The sequence below is a fragment of the Cebus imitator genome, unplaced genomic scaffold (genome assembly GCF_001604975.1).
Source record: "Cebus imitator isolate Cc_AM_T3 unplaced genomic scaffold, Cebus_imitator-1.0 Scaffold765, whole genome shotgun sequence".
Classification (NCBI taxonomy): Eukaryota; Metazoa; Chordata; class Mammalia; order Primates; family Cebidae; genus Cebus; species Cebus imitator.
The window spans coordinates 124,641-146,424 of record NW_016108080.1 but is presented as its reverse complement, the minus strand read 5'-3'; the positions used below and the strand labels follow the sequence as shown (position 1 = coordinate 146,424).

Genomic DNA, 21,784 nt, shown 5'->3' with positions numbered 1-21,784 from the left:
ACCATGTTACAGCAGGTATAAAAATTTCATTCCTTTTTATTTTTATTTTTTGTTTATTTTGAGACAAGTTCTCACTCTGTCACTCAGGCTGGAGGGCAGTGGCATAATTATGGCTCACTGTAGCCTTGACCTCCTGGGCTCAAGCAGTCCTCCTGCCTCAGCATCCTAAGTAGCTAGGATCACAGATACATGCTACTATACCTGCTAACTTTTAAATTTTAGTAGAGATGAGGTCTCACTATGTTGCCCAGGGTGGTCTCAAACTCCTGAGCTCAAGTGATCCTCCCACCTTAGCCTCCCATTGTGCTGGGACTACAGGCATGAACCACCACACCTAGCTTCATTCCTTTTTAAAACAGAATAATATTCCATTGTATGTATATATCACATTTTGTTTATCCATTCATCCATTGACAGACACTTGGGTTATTTCCAGCTTTTGGCTACTGGGAGTAATGCTGCTATGAACATGGGTGTATAAGCACCTTTCAAGTCCCTGCTTTCAATTCTTTTGGATATAGACCTAGCAGGGGAATTGCTGGGTCATATGGTAGTCATTCGTTCAATAAGTTCTTTTAAAAGATGAGCTCCCTTTAACATATCTGAAAGCTGGATTAATAAAAAGTTACTTTATTCATAGATTATCAGAACTTAATTTATTGACTAATCTTCATTTTAAGGGTGTCAGAGCTAGAGCAGTCTGTCTGAGGTTAATATAGCCCTAAACATGGGCTACACATGTGTCAGGTACTGATGCATTTGGCTTGCTTGAAGATATCCAGTCATTAGGCTTATAGTAATATGACTTATTCAATGAAGATTAATCCTTGCTCTATATTTTTGAAGTAGATACAAGACTGTTACAAGATACAACTTTGATCTAATTGAACTTAGCCTATTCATTGGTATAAAGTTACATGCTGCTGTAATACACAGCTATTTAGTCAATGCAGATGGACAACTGCATATATTGATTCAGTCCCAATATAGATGGAGAATGGACCACTGTGGTAATTATATCTATACTAATCAGGGCACCCAATGGTTCCAAATCTTGTTTCAGTTGCAGCTAGGTAGATATGGCCAAAACTTAGTGCACTCTGAAGAAAATACTTGGGTGAGGACAATTACATCACTTCTTTTAAAAATTGTAGAAACACATGATTATTTAAGACAAACAATGTAAAACAACCAAAGGTAAGCTGTTGGTAAGCATTAGGTGCTAAGGTAGTGTTATTCAGGAATACTTTGCATCTTTATACTGAATTGAAGACACAAATGGGATATAAAATTGTGTCCCAAAGTATTTCCATGTGTTAGTACTAACTTCCTTGGAGACTAAAAGGCTAAATCAAGAATTTCTCATTTGTACACGCATGTTCATAGCAGCATTATTCATAACAGCCAAAAGGTAGAAACAACCTGAATGTCCACTGACACATGAATAAAGAAAACATGATATATCTATAAAATAAACATCCATAAAAAGGAATATAGCTCTGACATATACTACAGCATAGAGAAACTTCAAAAACATTATGTTATGTGAAATAAGGCAGGCATAAAAGGACAAATTCATATGATTCCACTTAGATGAGATACACAGAGTAGTCAGATTCATAGACACAGAAAGTAGAGTGATGGTTGCTGGGGGCTGAGGGGAGGGAGCGCAGGATGGGTAGTTACCATTTTAAGAGTACAGAATTTCTGTTTGGAATAGTAAAAAATTTCTAGAAATGAATAGTGGTGATGGTTGCACAACAGTGTAAAGGTACTTAATGCCACTCAGCCTGTACACTTAAAGATAAAGTAGTAAATTTTACATTACAAATGTTTTACCACAATTTTTTTTAAAAAAGAATTTTTGGTTGGCAAGGATGGTCAGGCATTACAGAGTACTTGAAAAGGAACTTTGCAGTTGTTTGGGATGTCATTATTATTTACATTTTATTCAATTGGTACTGTTTTTTAAAAAATTAAAAATAACACAGCCTAAGATACAAACAAAACATAGGTACATATTTAATATATATATTAATTTTTTCTTTACAAAAAGGGCTCATACTCTACATATTACTTTGTACTTTGACTTTTTTCACTTATCATTGTTACATAACTGTCCTTCCAGATCAATATATAGAACACTTTAAAAAGTAAGTGTGTAATATTCCTTAGTATAAATGTATCATAATTGATTCAACTATTTTCCCGTTGATGGATATTTGGATAGTTTCCAGGGAATTTTATTAATTTTTTTGTTAATATAAAAAATGATAAATATCCCTTAACGCACATTCTTACACAATAGGAGGGAATTTACTCATGAGAATTCTGGTCAAAGAGTATATGACTTTTTTAAAAAAAGAATTTCTGGTTGGCAAGAACTGTCAGGTATTACAGAATACTTGAAAAGCAACTTTAAAGTTTTTGAGGGGATATCACTATTTACCATTACTCTCCAAAACACGTGCTTACTATTATTTACTATTACTCTCTAGAAAACATTGAAAAACTTTGTACATTGTACAAGAGTGTCAGTTATTTCCCATCCTCATGAATATTCATGATGGTTTTAGGAACTCTACACATAATAGGGTAATATTTGGGATATTAATCTTTATTTTAAATGTTTTTCTAGTTTATCATTTGCTTATATAAAAGTTTTAAATTTATGAAGTCCAACAAGTCTACTTTGTAGTTTTTTGTCTTGCTTGAGAGAATTCCATCTACTCCCACATATTTCTCAATACGCTCTAGCTAATAAGAAAATTAAATGAGTATAAACATGAAAAAAGAAGAGATAAAATGATATTTTTTGCATTTTTTGCTTTGCAGATACTGTGATTTTTACAAATGGAAGGTATGTGGCAACCCTGAATATGCAGAGCAATTCTATCGGTGCCATTTTTCCAACGATATATGTTCACTTTATATTTCTGCATCACATTTTGGTAATTCTCACAATATTGAAACTTTCTCATTATTAACATCTGTTGTGGTGACCTGTGATCAGTAATCTTTGACATTATTAGTGTAATTGTTTTAGAGCAATATGTACCACTCCCATATAAGACTGAAAATTCATTCAATGTGTTTGTTCTGACTGCTTCACTGACTGGCCTTTCTCCGCCCCCCCCCCCACCTCTCTTTCTCTCTCCAGACCTCCCTCTTACCTGAGACACAATAATATTGAAATTAGACCAATTAATAACCCCACATTGGTCTCTAAGTGTTCAAGTGAAATAAAGAGTCACCCATCTCTCACTTTAAATCAAAAGCTAGAAATGACTAAGCTCAGTGAGGAAGGCATGTCAAAGGCTGAGACAGGCTAAAAGTTAGGCCTTATGCGCTGAACAGGTAACTGTGAATGCAAAAAAAAACAAAAAACAAAAAAGTTCTTAAAGGAAATTGAAAGTGCTATTCCAGTGAACATACAAATGATAAGAAAGTGAAGTGAACCAGCTTTATTGCTGTTATGAAGAATGTTTGAGTGGTCTGGAGACAAGATCAAATCTACTACAACATTCTTTAAGCCAAACCTAATCCAGAACAAGGCCCTAACTCTCTTCAATCCTAGCAAGGCTGAGAGAAGTGAGTAACCTTTGGAAGAAAAGTTGGTTCATGAGGTTTAAGAAAAATGCGTTTCTACAATGTAAAAGTGCAAGAAGCAGCAGCAGCGCTAATGTAGAAGCTGCGGCAAGTTCTCCAGAAGACCTAGCTGAAATCATTGATGAAGGTGGCTACACTAAATAACAGGTTTTCCACGTTGACAAAACAGCTTTCTATTGGAGGAAGATGCCATCTAGGACTTACATACCTAGAGAGGAAAAGTCAATGCCTGACTTCAAACTTATGAAAAACAGGCTGACTCTCTTGTTAGGGGTTAATGCAGCTGATGACTTTAAGTTGCAGTTTACCATTCCAAAAATTCTAGGCCCCTAAGAGGTATGTTAGATCGACTCTGCCTATGCACTATAAATAGAATAACAAAGCCTAGACGATAGCACATCTGTGGAAAACACAGTTTTTAAAAAACATTTGAAGCCCACTGTTGACACCTACTGCTCAGGAAAAAAAATATACCTTTCAAAAATATTAGGGCTCATTGACAGTGCACGTAGTCACCCAGTGCTCTGATGGAGATGTGCAAGGAGATAAATGTTGCACCTGTTAACACAAAATGAATTCTGCAGCCCATGATCTGGGAGTAATTTTGACTTTGAAGTCTTTTTATTTAAGAAGTACATTTTACAAGGCTACATCTGCCATAGTGATTTCTCTGAGGGATCCAGGCAAAGTAAACTGAAAACCTTCTGGAAAGGATTCACCATTCTAGATGCCATTAAGAAAATTCATGATTCATGGGAGGAGGTCAGAATATCCACATAAATAGGTGCTTGAAAGAAGTTGATTCCAACCCTCATGGATGACTTTGAGGGTTCAAGATTTCCAAGGGAGTAACTGTAGATGTCATAAAAATAGCAAGATAACTAGAATTAGAAGTGGAGTCTGAAGATGTGCTGCATTAAATTGCTGCAATCTCATGATAAAACTTGAATGGATAAGCAGTTGCTTCTTATGGATGAGTAAAGTGGTTTCTTGAGAGGAAATCTACTCCTGGTGAGAATGCTATGAACACTGTTGAAAAGATTACAAAGGAGTTAGAATATTACATAAACGCAGTCGATAAAGCAGTTGATAGTGTTTGAGAGAACTGAATCCAATTTCGAAAGATTCTACTGTGGGTAAAATACTATCAATCAGTATTCACCTGCTACAGAGAAATCTTTCATGAAAGGAAGTGTCAATTAATGACGCAAACTTCATAGTTGTCTTATAAGGCATTGTGACTCTAGCTTTCAGAAACCACCACCGTGATCAGTTGCCATTAATAAATTAAGATATGTACATTGTTTAATTTTTAAACAAAATGCTATTGCATAGTTAGTAGAATATAGTATAGTGTAAACACAACTTTTATATGCACCAGGGAGCCAAAGAATTAGTGTGACAGGTTTTATTGCAATATTCTCTTTATTGTGTTGGTCTGAAGCCAAACCTGCAACATCTCAGAGCTATGACTGGCATTTGATTATATATCTAGAAAACCCAGTAGGCTATATTGAAATTTTAAAATTATAAGAGAGCTTGGAAAGATCTTAAGATAAATGTACAAAAACTAATAGCTTTTATCTCAACTTACAACATTCATTTACAGATACAAGCGAGAAAAACATCTCATTCAAAATAGTGGAAAAAAATACATGAGAAAAAGTGGGGGCATATTAATATCACTATAAATCTTGCTAAAAACTAAAGAGTCTTATTTGTATGTTTCTCAGGAAGATTTAGTATCCCCACAATAGCAATCCTAATGTGTGTTTATGTGTGTTTATGAATTCAACCAGAATCAAAATGAATTATTTTTAAGAAATCAACATGAGTATAAAGTACATTAGAATAATTAACATTCAGGAAGAAATAAGACAATTTTGAAAAGGAAAAATTAGTATACAGAGATTTGCCTTACCAGATATTAAAAATGTATTAAGTTATAAGAATTAAAACAACAGGTATAAAACAAATAAAAAGAATGAATAAGACCTACTATTTGATAGCATGATAGGGTGACTATAGTCAATAATTTAATTGTACATTTAAAAATAACTAAAAGAGTGTAATCAGAGTGTTTGTAACACGAAGGATAAATGCTTGAGGGAATGGATACCCCATTCTTTATAATGTGCTTATTTTACATTACATGCTTGTATCTAAACATCTTATGTACCCCATAAATATACAAACCTACTATGTATCTTTCTACAAATATTAAACAAAAATTCAAGTTTAAAGAATTAAAACAATAGAGTTTTGACAGACTAAGTCAACTTGATCAATTCAAAGAATAGAGAATGCCCAGATAGTTCCAAGCATATATAGGAACTTAATATTCACAATGGGAGGAAAGATTTCAAACCAGTGGAAAATATAATCCATATTTTAAAATTTTTTGGAATATTTTCTACCCAGCTTCACTAAAACAAAGCCAAATCTACCTAATCTACCTCACACCAATCTTAAGATCAATTTGACCTGGGTTAGAAATCTTATTTTTAAAAAAACAACAAAAGTATTAGAAAAATTCTGAGAATTTCCTCTTTTTGAAAAGATAAGTGTTTGTAAGATAATTAGATGATATTGTCTGAATTCTAGGGATAGTAAATAACCTTCAAAAGCTCCTTGCAGATCAAAGGACAAGAAAATAGAAGAGAAGATTAAGACTTATTAATCAAGCCTAAATTCAAGAGTAAGGGGAGTAGACTACAATACTCCAATGATGAGAGTGAAATTGGAACAAACTTCTTTAAGCAGTAATGTAATACATAACAAAATCTTCCAAAATAATTATATACTGATTCAGTGATTACATTTTGAGTACTAAGAAAATAATTGAGGATGTGGCAAGCTCGATGTAACATGATATAAATTGCTTATAAAGAGGAAAAAAACCTGGGGGGGAAACATAACTAGAGAACCCTTTAAGACATGACAGTACATGAGAATGATGTATTATGCAGTCATTAAAAATCTATTGTAGAAGAATACATAATGATGAAAATATGTTCATCTCAGATTATTTTAGGGGAAAAAAGAAAGACTGCAACACATATGCAGAGTGTAACCCGAAGTCTGTGGGAAACACGTGTACTTACACGAAAAGCCTAGATGAATTGAAAGTGAATTATTTATAGGGATTTCCCCGAGTAAGAGGGTTCTATGTTCCATCGAAATTCTGCCATATCATTTTTGTTTAAACAGCCTGGGAGTTGAGATGTTCTACAGTACAGCACTATCAGTTCAGTGAGTTTTTTTTCTTCCAAGAGCCTCACAGACCATAGTAGTTTTAAAATCGTACTTAAAAAATTTTTTCCCTTTTTTTGTTTTTTAGAGAACTTGTTAACATATTTTTTTTTTCTTTTAAGTTCAGGATTTTTAAAGATTTTTTTTCATAGAAAGTGGGTAGAGATGTTGGAAGGGAGATTTGGCTCTCTTCACTTTAATCCAAACACCTGGTTTTATAAAGGTCTAGCCTTCTCTTACACACATGTGTAAGTCCCTTGAACAAGGCTGTGGGTTTTGAGGTTTATACACCACAGCTCTGTTTACCTTAATCAGAAAGTCAGCTCTTTGACACCTGAAAGATTCTAGATAAAAATCGTTTCTTTCCCTCAGTTTTCTGACTGGGCTCCTGCAGAGGCTGCCCAGGATGACAACTTCTCTGTTCCCAAGGCTAAACCACAGCCTGGGATCCTGTGTGAGTAAGGAGCCTTCCCTGCCCCTTGCCTCCAACCTCTAGAGGATGGTACTGAGTCTTGTTGAAGCTGAGCCTCCAGGCCTGAAAACAGTTTCAGAAATGGGTATCAGGAAAACTAGACTCAGAGGAAATCCAAAACCTTGACAGATTTTGGTGCATGTCATACACTGATTCTGGGCACTGCCTAGGAGACACAGTGCTTTAGCTGCTGTTGGCAGTGTTAGAAGTGGTGAAAAAGGTGGCTTGAGGATATCCTAATCTCACTAGTTCCTGTTCCATAGGAAACATGCAGGTGATTGTCAGAATGCTCTAAGGAAAGAATGCCAATACCAGTTAATATACTTCTATCTCCTCTCCTATAGCTTACCCCTTGAACTTGGGAAGCATCTGTAGCAAGTCTTGTTGTCAATGCTCCAGGGCTATTTCTGAGGTCATCAAACCAGCCAATGTCTTGCCCCAACATTGCCCTGAAACCAAATTTACGTAGCCTTTTTGTTAGGAGCTCCCCAGATTTAGCAAAGGCATATCCCTAAAACATGAATAAGGAGATTTTAGAGACATGTTAATGAGAAAAAAGGAAAAATAACAAAATCACTTACTGAAAAATAACATTTCTTACCTGTAGAAATTGGGTGAAAAGAGATACACAGCCCATTGCTACAAAAAGTAGGCACACACCATTGATCTGTGACCTTTGTTCCTCTTTATCAGGAAGTGCGAAAGTCTTGGAAAGATAGTAAGCAAAGAAGTAACTTTATTATTACAAACAAAAGACAAATAAAATACATTTAAATATTTAAAATGGATTTTTCTTGCCATGTAATTTCCAAATTCATAAAATGTACAACACCAAGAGTGAACCCTAATGTAAGCTGTGGATCTGGATGATAACGATGTGTCAGTGCATGTTCATTAATTGTAGCAGATGTATCATTCTGGTGGGAGATGTTGATCATGGGGGAGGCTATACTTGTGTGGGAGCAGGGGTTATGGGAAACCTCTGTATCTTCCTCTAACTTTACTGTGAATCTAAAAGTTCTCTAAAAAATGAAGTCTTTTAAATAATGGTTTCACTTTAGACATGCTAGTAATTAAACCAAAGTTAGCTAAGAATATGATGACGACGCACCCCTGTGGGGTGGAAAACCTGATGAATGAAAACCAATGGTGATGACTAACAGAATTTTTGTCTTTTTCTTTGCCTTTTAGGCAATCGTGTTTGTTTTTCATTGACAGAGATGAAAAGGAAGAAAGGAAGGAGGGAGAGAAGAAGGAAGAAAGTAAGCAAAGAGGGAGGGAATGCGAGAGGGAGTCAGAAAAGAAACGGGGAAGGAAGGAAAGAAGGGAGGGAGGGAGGGAAAGAGGAAATTGAGATCTGGAAATGCTATCTGGGACAAAACTCAAAGTAGTATTAACATTTTGACCAATGTTTTTCTCAATTACTAGAGGAAAGAAAAGATGACTTTCACTCAGGTAATTTGTCAGTTAATTAGTTTTATAGAATATACATCATTAAAAAAGAAACTATCAAAGCATTGACTGGCATTGTCTTAGGAGAGAAAAAAAATTCATTCATCCGATATTGAGGTTGTTGTATCTAAATCACCAGAAGTTGAAACATTTCCCCACTCCCTAAAAAACTATAGCAATTGTTAGGGAGAGTTTTTAGTCTATAAATTGCACTCAAATAAATTCTGAATTTACAGATATTTGTTCAAGTAACTGATTGAGGATCTTGTTGCAATATGAAAAATAAAAGAACATACTCCAATGACATTGCCTTGTGATGAAATGGATTTTGAGCATAATAGAACATTTGTAATTCAGACCAGGTGAAATATCTAGGAAGTTCGGAAGAAGTATGCATTAGAGAGCTATACGATACATCTTTATTCATTTTCCTGAATTAATTTGAGTCATTAAAACAGTGTCAACAAACAGTTGCTCAAAGGAAACCATTTATTCAAAAATATTTACTAAGTACCTACTATTTGCCAAATAACTCTCCTTGGAAACAATATGTACTACTCCATTAACAAATCCTTTTTCTGTAAAGCAAAAGTAACCTGTTCAAATTATCACAAATTACAAAGTGGGTAGGAGGGGTTCTAAATTAATGAGATTTTACAGTTTGTAGAATAAAGTTTCTAGGGCCTTCATGGTGCTTAGTACTGGTTAAAGTAGGTTCAGAAAACAGCACAGTAATTCTTCCCAGCATAGCATAATTCGTAAGTTTACAGAGTCTAAAAATTAAAGAATTTAAAGATATCTTTCAAGTTGTTTTTTAAAATCACTATACAAATACCCTGAAACTCCAAACTGCAATGTCACAATTCCCATTCCTTCTTGAGGTCAGCTTTTATAACTATGGTCTATAGAGCTGCAGATTTTCCTGTTTAACTCTTATAGATGAAAAATGAAGCCCAAAATGTCAAGTTTACTCAAGTTCATTAAGCTAGTGGTTATTACTGAGTAAAAAAATGCCTATTTTTTGGCTTCTGGTGCAGTGGTTTTCTTCGTGCTCTTTTGGCTTTTTGTATTAACTACCTTCTCAGTGTTAAAAAAAAAAAAAAAGAACATTTAGCTATATTAAAATCCATATAACTGTCCAGTTCAAGATTGGACATCTACTTGTAATTTTTTTTCACAAAATTCTGCTCCAAGAGTTCTTTGTATATTCTTATTGCTGAAATGCAACCCAAAGGGCTATCCATCCATAAATTCCTCTATTCTTTGACTAGCTGTAGTTTGGGTACACATCTTTGCCATTTTTTAATGGTAAGTTTGTTTAAGGAGAAAACTAACATTCATTCACCGTTGCTAATGTACCACATGTCAAAATGCGTGGATTGACCTGCTCTAACTTAAATTAGGAATTGTGATTCTCAAAAGAACTCAGTGAGGTAAATTTTCTTGCTCCTTATACAGATGAGGAAAGTAAGTTTCATCAAGGATACATCACTCACCCAAATGTATACAGATAACACAGAGTAGAGACCTACTACAAATCCAGAGCTGGCTGACTCTCACATCCATTTTTTTCCCAGCATGCTACATCCCAATTGTTATGCTTGGAAATTGGCACATTTTCCACACCAAATAGACACAGGGAAAGTGAAGCAGATAAATTATGCCTTATGTGTATATTAAGGCTTAGCTAGATTGGCAACTGGGCTCCTAATAAGGCCCAATCATTTGCTGGGTCCATTCCCACAGTGTGGTCTTAATATACCAAATGGGCATACTGTGCCCTTTAGGTATGTCAGAAGGAAAATAGAGCAATTAGAGCGATTAAAAACAGACTCACAATTATGCCCTGTGAGATGAAGCATCATGAGTTTACTAATGAACACATGATAATTATGCAAAGAGACAACCTACTTTACCAGAGAAGAAAAATAGTGGTTTGTTCAAGCATCATTCTCCTAGAAAATATAACCCTGCGAGAACATGAACAATGAGCAGACTTTGGATTTTACCAGCTAGATGCTGCCTACTCTGGTCCTGCTGCTTTTAAGTGAGAAGCCCAATAGCTTCCTGTAAGTTCATCTTAAGATTTCTGATTGTTGCCAGAAGACACACAGGGAATATCATCACCACCAATGACAGAGCGGTTGCTCAAGAAGGACAGCAATTATAGTTGAAGTTTTTTTTTTTTTTTTAATTGGCCCTTTCATGGACCACTAGAGCTGGAAGATATCTTAGAGATCATTTTTGTAAATCCTTCATTTTATAGGAAATGGAGAACTGGAGAAGAGGTATGAGGTGACCCCAGGGCACACAGGATGCAGTAAGTAACTGGAAGAGCCAGTTTCAGAAGAAAGATCTGCCGACAGGAAAGTCAGAACTCTCCACAGTGCTCATATGAACAGCTTGGGTGGAGTTGGGTGAGTATATTCTTTACTCTGCTTTTATAAGAGAGATAGGAATAATCAGCAGAGAAGCTGACATTTTGGATTTCTTTTAAAAAGCAAACGTCCAGGACATAGGGTTTGATTCTTTTCGATCCAACCCTATTCCCTACACCTTCTACACTAACACTGCTCAGTGAGATGCATTTCTCCAGCTCCTCCCTACATTCATGCCAGCTCTGTGCAAGCAACACACAAACACACAAGGATTTTCTTGTCCTCCTCTATGCCCAACAGTAGCTACAATGCCTGGAAAAAACTAGGTGGTAAATAAATACTTGTTGAATGAAGGGTTTTTTTTGTTTGTTTGTTTGTTTAATGTTTGTCTTCCTCACAGACTGAAAAGTCCCATAGGGAAAGCACCATAACTGGCACGCATTCACCAGTCCTCAGCAAGATGTCTGTGGGAGGCAATCAATACAGATCTGCTGAGGTAATAAAAGATGATTCACTTTATATTTGGATATTGTACCTACTAGGAAATTAAGAAATATAAATTATTTCAAAGATTTTCAGCATAAAAGTTTATGGCACCACATAACCAGAAATTCAGTTAACCAAAGTTGAAGGTTTGGGTGTTTCCAATTCTCTACCTTTCTGAAATTAATGTGGTTTCTTCACTTACTACAAGGGGGCAATGCGAAAACTGCAGTGGTGGCTGAGGTCCTCCTTACACAATGGACTTGATTTTGTTTGAGGATTATCCAGGTTTTTCTATACAACTCATGCTTGTGGGGATATTTTTATAGTCAGGAGAGGTGACAGGAGAGAAAGAAATGGAGGAGAGAACTAAAATGTAAGCTTTTATCATTTACTAAGCAATGACAATGTGATATGTTGGCAAATTCTACAGGAAACCTGGGCTCTAGTCCTGGCTCCATCACCTAATGGCAGTGTCACCTGGAACAAGCTAATAGTTCTAGGTTTCTTTCCTTGTTTGCCTCAAAGGTTTTGTGAGTGTATGCGTGTGTGAATTTCAGCTAAGCAAACACGATCACATTTGTTTTAACTGCTTCTTTTTTAAAATTAACTTTAAAAATGTTTTGTACCTTTAGGGGATACAAGCACAGATTTCTTACCTGCATATATTGCATAGTGGTGAAGTCTGGGCTGTGAGTGTGTCCATCACCTGAATAGTAAACATCGTACCCAATAGGTAACTTTTCAACCTTTATCTCCCTCCCATCCTCCTACCTTTTGTAGTCTCTGGTATCTATTATTCCATCCTGTTTGTTCATGTGTACCCAGTGTTTAGCTCTTACTTATAAGTGAGAACATGTGTCATTTGATTTTCTGTTTTTTAATTATTTCACTTAGGGTAATGACCTCCAGTTCTGTCCATGTTGCTGCAAAAGGCAGGATTTTATCCTTTTCATGGCTGAGTAGTATTCCACGGTATACCATATTTTCTTTATCCAATCTTCTGTTTACAAAATTCTGTATGTTTGCTATTGAATAGTGTGGCAATAAATATATGCATGCATATACGTATGCAGGTTTTTTTTGGCTATAATGGCATCGTTCCGTTTGTATATGCCCATGTGATAGTTAATTCTGAGTGTCAACTTGATTGGATTGAAGGATACAAAGTATTGATTCCCTGAGTGTATCTGTGAGGGTGTTGCCAAAGGAGATTAACATTTGAGTCAGTGGGCTGGGGAAGGCAGACCCACCCTTAATCTGGTGGGCACAATCTAATCAGTTGCCAGTGAATATAAAGCAGGCAGAAAAAAACGTGAATGAGTGAGACTGGCCTAACCTCCCAGGCTACATCTTTCTCCCATGCTGGATGCTTTTTGCTCTTGAACATCAGACTACAAGTTCTTCAGTTTTGAAAACTCAGACTGCTATCCTTGCTTCTCAGGCTTGTTGTACCTTGTGATCATGTAAGTTAATACTTAATAAACTCATATATATATACACATATATGTGTATATACATATACATACACATATATACGTATACACATAAACATGTGTACACATATATGTATATATATACATACACACTACATATATACACACATATATGTGTGTGTATATATATGTATACATATATGTGTGTATATATGTGTATATGTTAATACTTAACATATATATACACATATATGTATATATATGAGTTTATTAAGTATTAACTTACATGATATATATACATATATATATTTTATATATTATATATATTATATATTTATATATATTTACTTACATGATATATATATACACATATATACATATATCTACACATACATATATCTACACACACATATATATATATAGACATATATATATGTGTGTGTATATGTTATATTCCTATTAGTTCTGTCCCTCTAGAGAACCCTAATACAGACCAGTAGTGGATTACTGAATGAAATGGTACTTCTATTTTTAGTTCTTTGAGAAATATCCATGCTGTTTTCCGTAAAGGTTGTACGAATTTACATTCTCATAAATGTAAATGTAATTAATTTACCTTAATTGTAATGTAATCAATATATTACATTAATGTATAAGCATTCCTTTTTCTTCACATCTTTGCTAACATCTGTTGTATTTAGACTTTTTAATGATAGCTGTTCTGACTGGTGTAAAATGGTATCTCTTTGTGGTTTTAATTTACATCTCTCTGATGATTAGTGATGTTGAGCATTTTTTCATATGTTTGTTGGCTGCTTATGTCTTCTTTTGAAAAATAACTGCTCATGTCCTTCATCCACATTTTAATGGAATTATTTGGTTGTTGCTTGCTGAGTAGGTTGAGTTCCTTATAGATTCTTAATATTAGCCCTTTGTTGGATATAATGTTTGTAAATATTTTCTCCAATTGTGTAAGTTGTTTATTTACTCTGATGACTGCTTCTTTTGCTGTGCAAAAGCTTTTTAGTTTCATTAAGTCCATTTGTCTATTTTTGTTTTAGTTGTGTTTGCTTTTGAGGACTTTGTCATAAATTCTTTGCCTAGGCAAATATCTAGAAGAATTTCCTAGGTTTTCTTCTAGTATTTTTATAGTTTCTGATCTACGTTTAGGTGCTTTATCTATCTTGAGTTAATTTTTGTAAATGACGAGAGGTATGGGTCTAGTGTCTTTCTTCTGCATACTGCTTTTCAATTTTTCCAGCACCTTTTATTGAGTAGAGTGTAATTTCTCCAATGCATATTTTTGTTGACTTTGTCAAAGATAATTTGGTTTTAGGTATGTGGCTTTCTTTCTGGATTCTCTATTCTGTTCCATTGATCTATGTGTCTATTTACATACCTCTGTAGTATAATTTAGTCAAGTAAGATGATACCTTTAGCTTTCTTCTTTTTGCTTAGGATTGCTTTGGCTATTAGGGCTCTCTTTTTGGTTCCATGTGAATTTTAAAATTGTTTTTTCTAATTCTGTAAAAAATGACATTGGTAATTTGATAGGGATTGCAATGAATCAGCAGATTGCTTTGGGAAGTATGGTCATTTTAATGCTATTAATTCTTCCAATCCATCAGCATGGGATGTTTTTCCATTTGCTTGTGGCACATATGATTTCTTTTATCAGTGTTTTGTGGTTCTCCTTAGAGAGATCTTTCACCTCCTTGATTAAATGTATTCCTAAGTATTTTTTGTAGCTACTGTAAATGGAATTACCTTCATGATTTGGCCCTCAACTAGATCAATATTGGTGTATAGAAACACTATTAATTTCTGTACATTAATTTTGTATCCTTAAACTTTACAGAATTCATTTACTAGATTTAAGAGTTTTTGGTGAAGTCTTTAGGGTATTCTGGATGTAATATTATATCATCAATAAATAGGGATAATTTAGCTTCCTCTTTTCCAATTCACATGCCTTTTATTTTTTTCTCTCGCCTGATTGCTCTGCCTGATTACTGCCAGTACTATGTTAAATAAGAATGCTGAAAATAGGCATCCTTGTCCCAATTCTTAGAATTCTTTCAACTTTTCCCCATTAAGTATGATGTTGGCTGTTGGCTTGTAATGTATGGCTTTTATTATGTCGAGTTTTGTTCCTTCTATGCCTAACTTGTTGAGAATATTTATCAAGAAGGAATGATGAATTTTGCTGAAAGTTTTTTCTGCATCTAACAAAATTATTATATGGTTTTTCTCCTTAATACTGTTTATGAGATATATCATGTTTATTGCTTTGTGTATGTTGAACCATCCTTGCATGCCTGATATAAATCCCACCTGATCATGGTGTATTATCCTTTTGTTGTGCTCTTGGATTCAGTTATTTCGTTATGGGTTTTTACATCTATGTTTATCAGAGATATTGGTCTGTAGTTTTCTGTTTTTGTGATGTCCTTGTCTGGTTTTGGTATCAGATGATATTGGCCTTGTAGAATGAGTTAGGGAGAATTTCCTCCTCTTTGATTTTCTGAAATATCAGGAGGATTGGTATTAGCTCTTTTAATGTTTGGTAGAATTCAGCTGCAAATCCTTCTGGTTCTGGCCTTTTCTTTTTTTATTAGGAATTTTTTTATTACTGACTCAGTCTTGCTACTCATTATTGGTCTGTTCAGGTTTTTGATTTCTTCCTGATTTAATATTGGTAGGTTGCATGTTTCCAGGAATTTATCTATTTTCTCTAAATTTTTCAGTTTAGTTGTTCATAATAGTCTGTGATAATCTTTTGTATTTCTGTGATATCTGTTATAATGTCTTCTTTTTCATTTTTGATTGTGTTTATTTGAATCTTCTCTCTTCTTGATTAGTCTAGCTAGCAGTTGTATCAATTTTATCTTTTCAAAGAAACAATGTTTTTGTTTGTTTCATTGCTCCTTTGTATTTTTTTGTTTCTATTTTGTTTAGTTCTGCTCCAGTCTTTGTTATTTCTTTTCTTCTGCTAACTTTGGGTTTGGGTTGTCCTTTTTCTAGTTTCTTGAAGTGCAATGCTAGGTTGTTAATTTGTAGTCTTTCTACTTTTTAATGTGGACATTTAATGCTATCAGCTTCCCTCTTAGCACTGCTTTTGCTGTATCCCACAGGTTTTGGTATGTTGCGTTTTCATTTTATTCATTTAAAATTTTCTTCTAATTTCCATCTTAATTTCTTCATTGACTCAGTGATTGCTCAAGAGTATGCTGTCTAATTTCTACGTATTTGTATAGTTTCCAAAGTTCTTCTTGGTATCGATTTCTAGTTTTATTTCACTGTGGCCTGAGAAGATACTTGATATGGCTTCAGCTTTTTAAAAAATTCATTAAGACTTGTCTTGTCACCTAATATCTGGTCTATCTTCCAAAATGTCCCACATGCTAATGAAAAGAATGTAGCTGTTGGGTAGAGCGTTTTGTAAATGTCTGTTAAGTTTGGTTTAAAGTCCAGTTTATGTGCAATGTTTGTTTGCTAATGTTTTCTGACATGAAGATCTGTCTAGTGTGTGAGTGGGTCTTAAATTCTCCACTATTATTATATTGCCCTATCTTTCTTTAGTTTTGCTTATATTTGTTTTCTGAATTTGGATACTCTGATTTTGGGTTCATATATATTTAAGATTGTTATATCCTTTTGTTGAATTGAACATTATATAATTACCTTCTTTGTCTCTTTTTTTTCTATTTTTGATTTAAAGTCTGTTTTATCAGATATAAGTATGGCTATTTTTGCTTGGCTTTGGCTTCCATTTGCATGGAATATCTTTTTATGCCTCACTACTCTCAGTCTATATATATCTTTATGAGTAAGGTGAGTTTCTTGTAGTCAGAATTTAGTTGGATTATATTATTTTATCCATTCTGCCAATCGGTATTTAAAAGTGGACCATTTAATCTATTTACATTTGTGAAAGAAAAATATCTTGGTTCCTCCAAATTATTAAGCTAAAGGGAAAAGTCAAGCAGGGAACTGCTTAGGACAAACCTGCCTCACATTCTACTCAAAGTCACCCGTCTGCTCACTGAGATAAATGGATATCTGATTGCCTCCTTTGGAGAGGCTAATCAGAAACTCGAAAGAACGCAACCATTTGTCTTTTATCTACCTATGACCTGGAAGCCCCCTCCCTGCTTTGAGTTGTCCCGCCTTACCTTTCCAGATCAAACCAATGTTCATCTTATATATATTGATTGATGTTTCATGTCTCCCTAAAATGTATACAACCAAACTGTGCTGTGACTGCCTTGGGCACATGTCACAGAACCTCCAGAGGCTGTGTCATGGGTGCACATCCCCAAACTTGGCAAAATAAACTTTCTAAATTAACTGAGACCTGTCTCAGATTTTTGAGATTCACGAATTCAAGGTTAATATTGATATGTCAGGCTTTGTTCCTGTCATATTACTGATTATTTTCAAGTTGTTGCATAAATTATTTGTTTCCCTCTTTTTGTCTCTTTTTTTGTCTTTGTGGTTTGATTAAATTCTGTTATGCCATTTTTTTCTCCTCCTCTTTGTGTGATTATTTTATATAAACTGTGAATTTTATATTTCCATGTGTTATTGTGATGGTGAATAATGATCTTTAGCTTCTATGTTTAAGACCCCTTTGAGCATTTCTTGTAGGTCCAGTCTAGTGGTGACAATTTCTCTTAGAGTTTGCTTGTCGGGGAAGAGCTTCATTTCTCCCTCACTTATGAAGCTTATTCTGGCAGAATACAAAATGCTTAGCTGACAGCTTTTTTTTTTTTCCTTTCAGCACTTTGAAAATTCCATCTCATTCTCTTCTGGCCGTAAGGTTTCTGTTGAAAACACTGCTATTTAGGTGAGTAGATGTTTTACTCTTCCTAATTTAAAAATTCATTCTTTTACTTTGATTTTAGACATTCTGAACATAATATGTAATGATGAATTACTTTTTGCAATGTGTTTGCCTGGGGATCACTGGACGTCCTGAACTGGATGTCTAACACTCTTGATAGACTTGGGAAGTTCTTATTGATGATTTCCTTAAATATGTTTTCTAAACTTTTTGATTGCTTTTCCCTTTCAGGAATACTGATAATTCATAAGTTCAGTATTTAGTCCAAATTCAGTCACTGTATTTAGTCCAAGACATCTCAACGGCTTTGTTTATTCTCTTTATTCTTTTTTCCATATTTTTGTCTGTATTATTTCAAAAGACGTGTGTTAAAGTTCTGAAATTTTTACCTCTACTTGGTCTAGTATATGATTTAAGCTTTAAAGTGTATTTTGTATTTCCTTCAATAAATTTTTTAGTTCCAGAATTTCTGCTTATATTTTTAAAAAGATATTTATCTCCTTGGTAAATTATTTATTCATATCCTGAATTGATTTTCTAATTTATTTCTATTGGTTTTCAGATTTTTCTTGCATCTTATTGAGTATCTTTAAAAATCAATATTTTAAATTATTTACTTGGCATTTCAAGAAATTCTTTTTGATTGGTATCTGTATTAAACCATTCTCACACTGCTATACCAGAGACTGCGTCATTTCTGAAGGAAAGAGGTTTATGACTCACAGTTCCACATGGCTGGGGAGAACTCAGAAAACTTACAATCATGGTAGAAGGAAAAGAGGAAGCAAGGCACATCTTCATATGGCCAAAGCAGGAGGAAGAAAAAGGTGAAAAGGGAAGTGCTACACACTTTTAGCAGATCTTGTGAGAGCTCATTCACTATCATGAGAACAACAAGGGGGAAATCTTCCCCCATGATCTAATCACCCCCCACCAGGTCCCTTCTTCAATATGTGGAGATTACAATTCAACATGAGATTTGTGTAGGACACAGAGCTAAACCATATTATTCCACCCCTGATGTCTCTAAACGCACATGTCCTTCTAACATTTCAAAACACAATCATGCCTTCTCAAGAGTCCCCCAAGTCTTAACTAATTTAAGCATTAACTCAAAAGTCTAAGTCCCAAGTCTCATCTGAGACAAGGCAAGTCCCTTTCACCTATGAGCCAGTAAAATTAAAAATAAGTTAGTTATATGTCTTTATGGGTAAGGTGCGCCCAAGGTACAATGGGGGTACAGGCATTGGGTAAATGCTTCTGTTACAAAAGGGAGAAATTGGCCAAAACAAAGGTGATCCAGGACTCATGCAAGTCCAAAACCCAGCAGGGCAGTCATTAAACCTTAAAGCTCCAAAATAATCTCTTTTGACTCCATGTCTCACATCCAGGCCACACTGGTACAAGGGAGGGGTGGGCTCTCAAGGCCTTGGGCAGCTCTGCCTCTGTGCCTCTGCAGGGTACAGACCCCAGAGCTGCTTTCAGGGGCTGAAGTTGAGTGCTTGTGGCTTTTCCAGGTGCACGGTGCAAACTCTCAGTGGATCTATCATTCTGGGGTCTGGAGGATGATGGCCTTCTGCTCACAGCTCCACTAAGCAGTCCCCCAGTATGGACTGTATATGAGGGCTCCAACCCCACATTTCCCCTCACTTCCCCTCTGAACTTCCCCTCCAACCCCATATTTCCCCTCTGTACTACCCTAGTAGATGCTCTCTATGAGAACTCTGCCCCTGCAGTAGACTTCTACCTGGACATTCAGGCATTTCCATACAACCTCTGAAATCTAGGCAGAGGCTCCCAAACTTCAAATCTTGCCTTCTGTGCGTCAGCAGGCCCAATATCATGTGGAAACTGCCAAAGCTTGGGGCTTACAGTCTCTAAAGTGGTGGTCTGAACTGTACCTTGGCCCCTTTTAGCCATGGCTGGGTGTTGGAGTGGCTGGGATGCAAGGCACCATGAACTGAGGCTGCATAGAGCAGAGAGGCCCTAGGACTGGCCCACAAAACCATTTCTCCCTCCTAGGCCTCCAGGTCTGTGATGGGAGGGGCTGCTGTGAAGGTTTCTGAAATGCCCTGGAGGCATTTTCCCCATTGTCTTGACTATTAACATTTGGATCTTCTTAAGCAAATTACTGCAGCCTTGAAGTCCTCCCTAGAAAATGGGTTTTTCTTTTATACCACATGGTTAGGCTGTGAATTTTTCTAAACTTTTATAATCTGCTTTCCTTTTAAATATAAATTCTAGTTTCAGGTAATTTCTTTGTTTATGCAAATGAGATTGGCTTTTAGAAGCAGACAGGCCACATCTTGAATGCTTTGTTGCTTAGAAATTTCTTCCACCAGATATCATCTCTCTCAAGTTCAAAGCTCCACAGATCTCTAGAGCAGGGGCACAATGCTGCCAGTCACTTTACTAAAGCATAGCAAGAGTGACCTTTACCCTAGTTCCCAATAAGTTCCTCATCTCCATCTGAGACCTCCTCAGCCTGGACTTCATTGTCCATATCACCATCAGCATTTTGATCAAAACAATTCAACAAGTCTCTGGGAAGTTCTAAACTTTCCCTCATCATCCTGTCTTCTTCTGATCCCTCCAAACTGTTCCAATGTCTGCCTGTTACCCAGTTCTAAAGTCACTTGCACATTTTCAGGTGTGTTTATAGCAATGCCCCACAAGTTGCTTGTTCCAATTTTTTGAATTTGCTTTTGCAGGAGACAATTTTTTCCTGAATATATGTATGTTGTTGATTAAGATGCTGTGGCTTTGATTTTGGGTTCATATAGAAGTGTGATCTTTGTATGATTCTACTCTGAGTCTGTTCATGACTGAGTCTCAACAGTAGCCCACAACAAGGTGGCAGGGACCCTCCCAGGGCTGATGGGAGTATCTGGTTTCCCCTCTCCCTCCCTAGAGCAGTGCAGAGGCAGCACATGTCTGTATATCCCTGGTATCTAGGCTCTCAAAATGATGCGTGGCTGAGGCTGCTCCAGGATCAGATGCCTGTGTGATTCTGTGTGGTTTTTCCCTTCTGGAGCAACATCTCTGTGCAATCTTTAGGCAGCTCTTCCTGTCAGGCACAAGACCCTAGTGGTTCAAGGATTTATCCCATGGCCAAGATTGTAAAAGCCCATTTTGGAGCCCTGGGGGTTTCTCTATTATTGTTTGCCCACATACAAAAGCCTCTTGTGGCTCTCAAGCAGTCCCTAACTGGGTATCCTGCTTTGAATCCTCTCCTTTCTTATTCTTGGTGCTTTCCATCACTTCTTTGGTGAATCCTAATGTTCTAGCCCAGATGATCTATTCTAGACCTGGTTGTTTAAAAGTTTGCAGTCTTCCCCCTTCGCCCTCTCTTCCTCCTGCTTTGGCCATGTGAAGACTTGCCTTGCTTTCCATTTGCCTTCTGCCATGATTGTAAGTTTCCTGAGACTTCCTCAGCCATGTGGAACTGTGAGCCAATCAAATGTAAATCTACTTACTATTCTGATTTCTCTTCATGGAGAGACACATACTATCTGCATCTAGTCAGCCATCTTTCAGTACTGTTTCCATGATCAAATTTTAATACTAATCTTGCAATGGCAAGATTTTGCCAGAACTTGGCTCTATAGTTACACTGGCTGAATTTGAATCCCAACTCCACCACTTGCTATCCTAAGTTCTCAGTGCCTTGGTTTGCTCCTTTGTAAAATAGGAATAATAAGAATACCTACCTTAGATGGTTATTAGTAAACTTAAATGAACTATTGTACATAAAGTGCTTAGATATTACCTAATAAATGTTCATAGTTATGACTATAACAACAAAGTCAGATAGAGAATATAAGAAATTCTAGGAAGTGAAAAATTACAATAAGCC

At 35.7% G+C, this 21,784-nt stretch overlaps 1 protein-coding gene across 3 annotated transcripts in view; it reads right to left on the bottom strand.

Annotated features, from left to right (window-relative positions):
• The window catches only part of ABCB11 (ATP binding cassette subfamily B member 11), a 114,142-nt gene that overhangs the window by 14,154 nt on the left and 78,204 nt on the right, over positions 1–21,784 (bottom strand). For all 3 annotated transcript variants that reach the window (XM_017519666.2, XM_017519667.2, XM_037735268.1), the window contains 2 exons: positions 7,935–8,039; positions 7,683–7,844 (listed from right to left, as the gene is read on the bottom strand). In XM_017519666.2, coding sequence (XP_017375155.1) covers positions 7,683–7,844; positions 7,935–8,039 — 267 coding nt within the window. The remainder of the gene's footprint in view (positions 1–7,682; positions 7,845–7,934; positions 8,040–21,784) is intronic.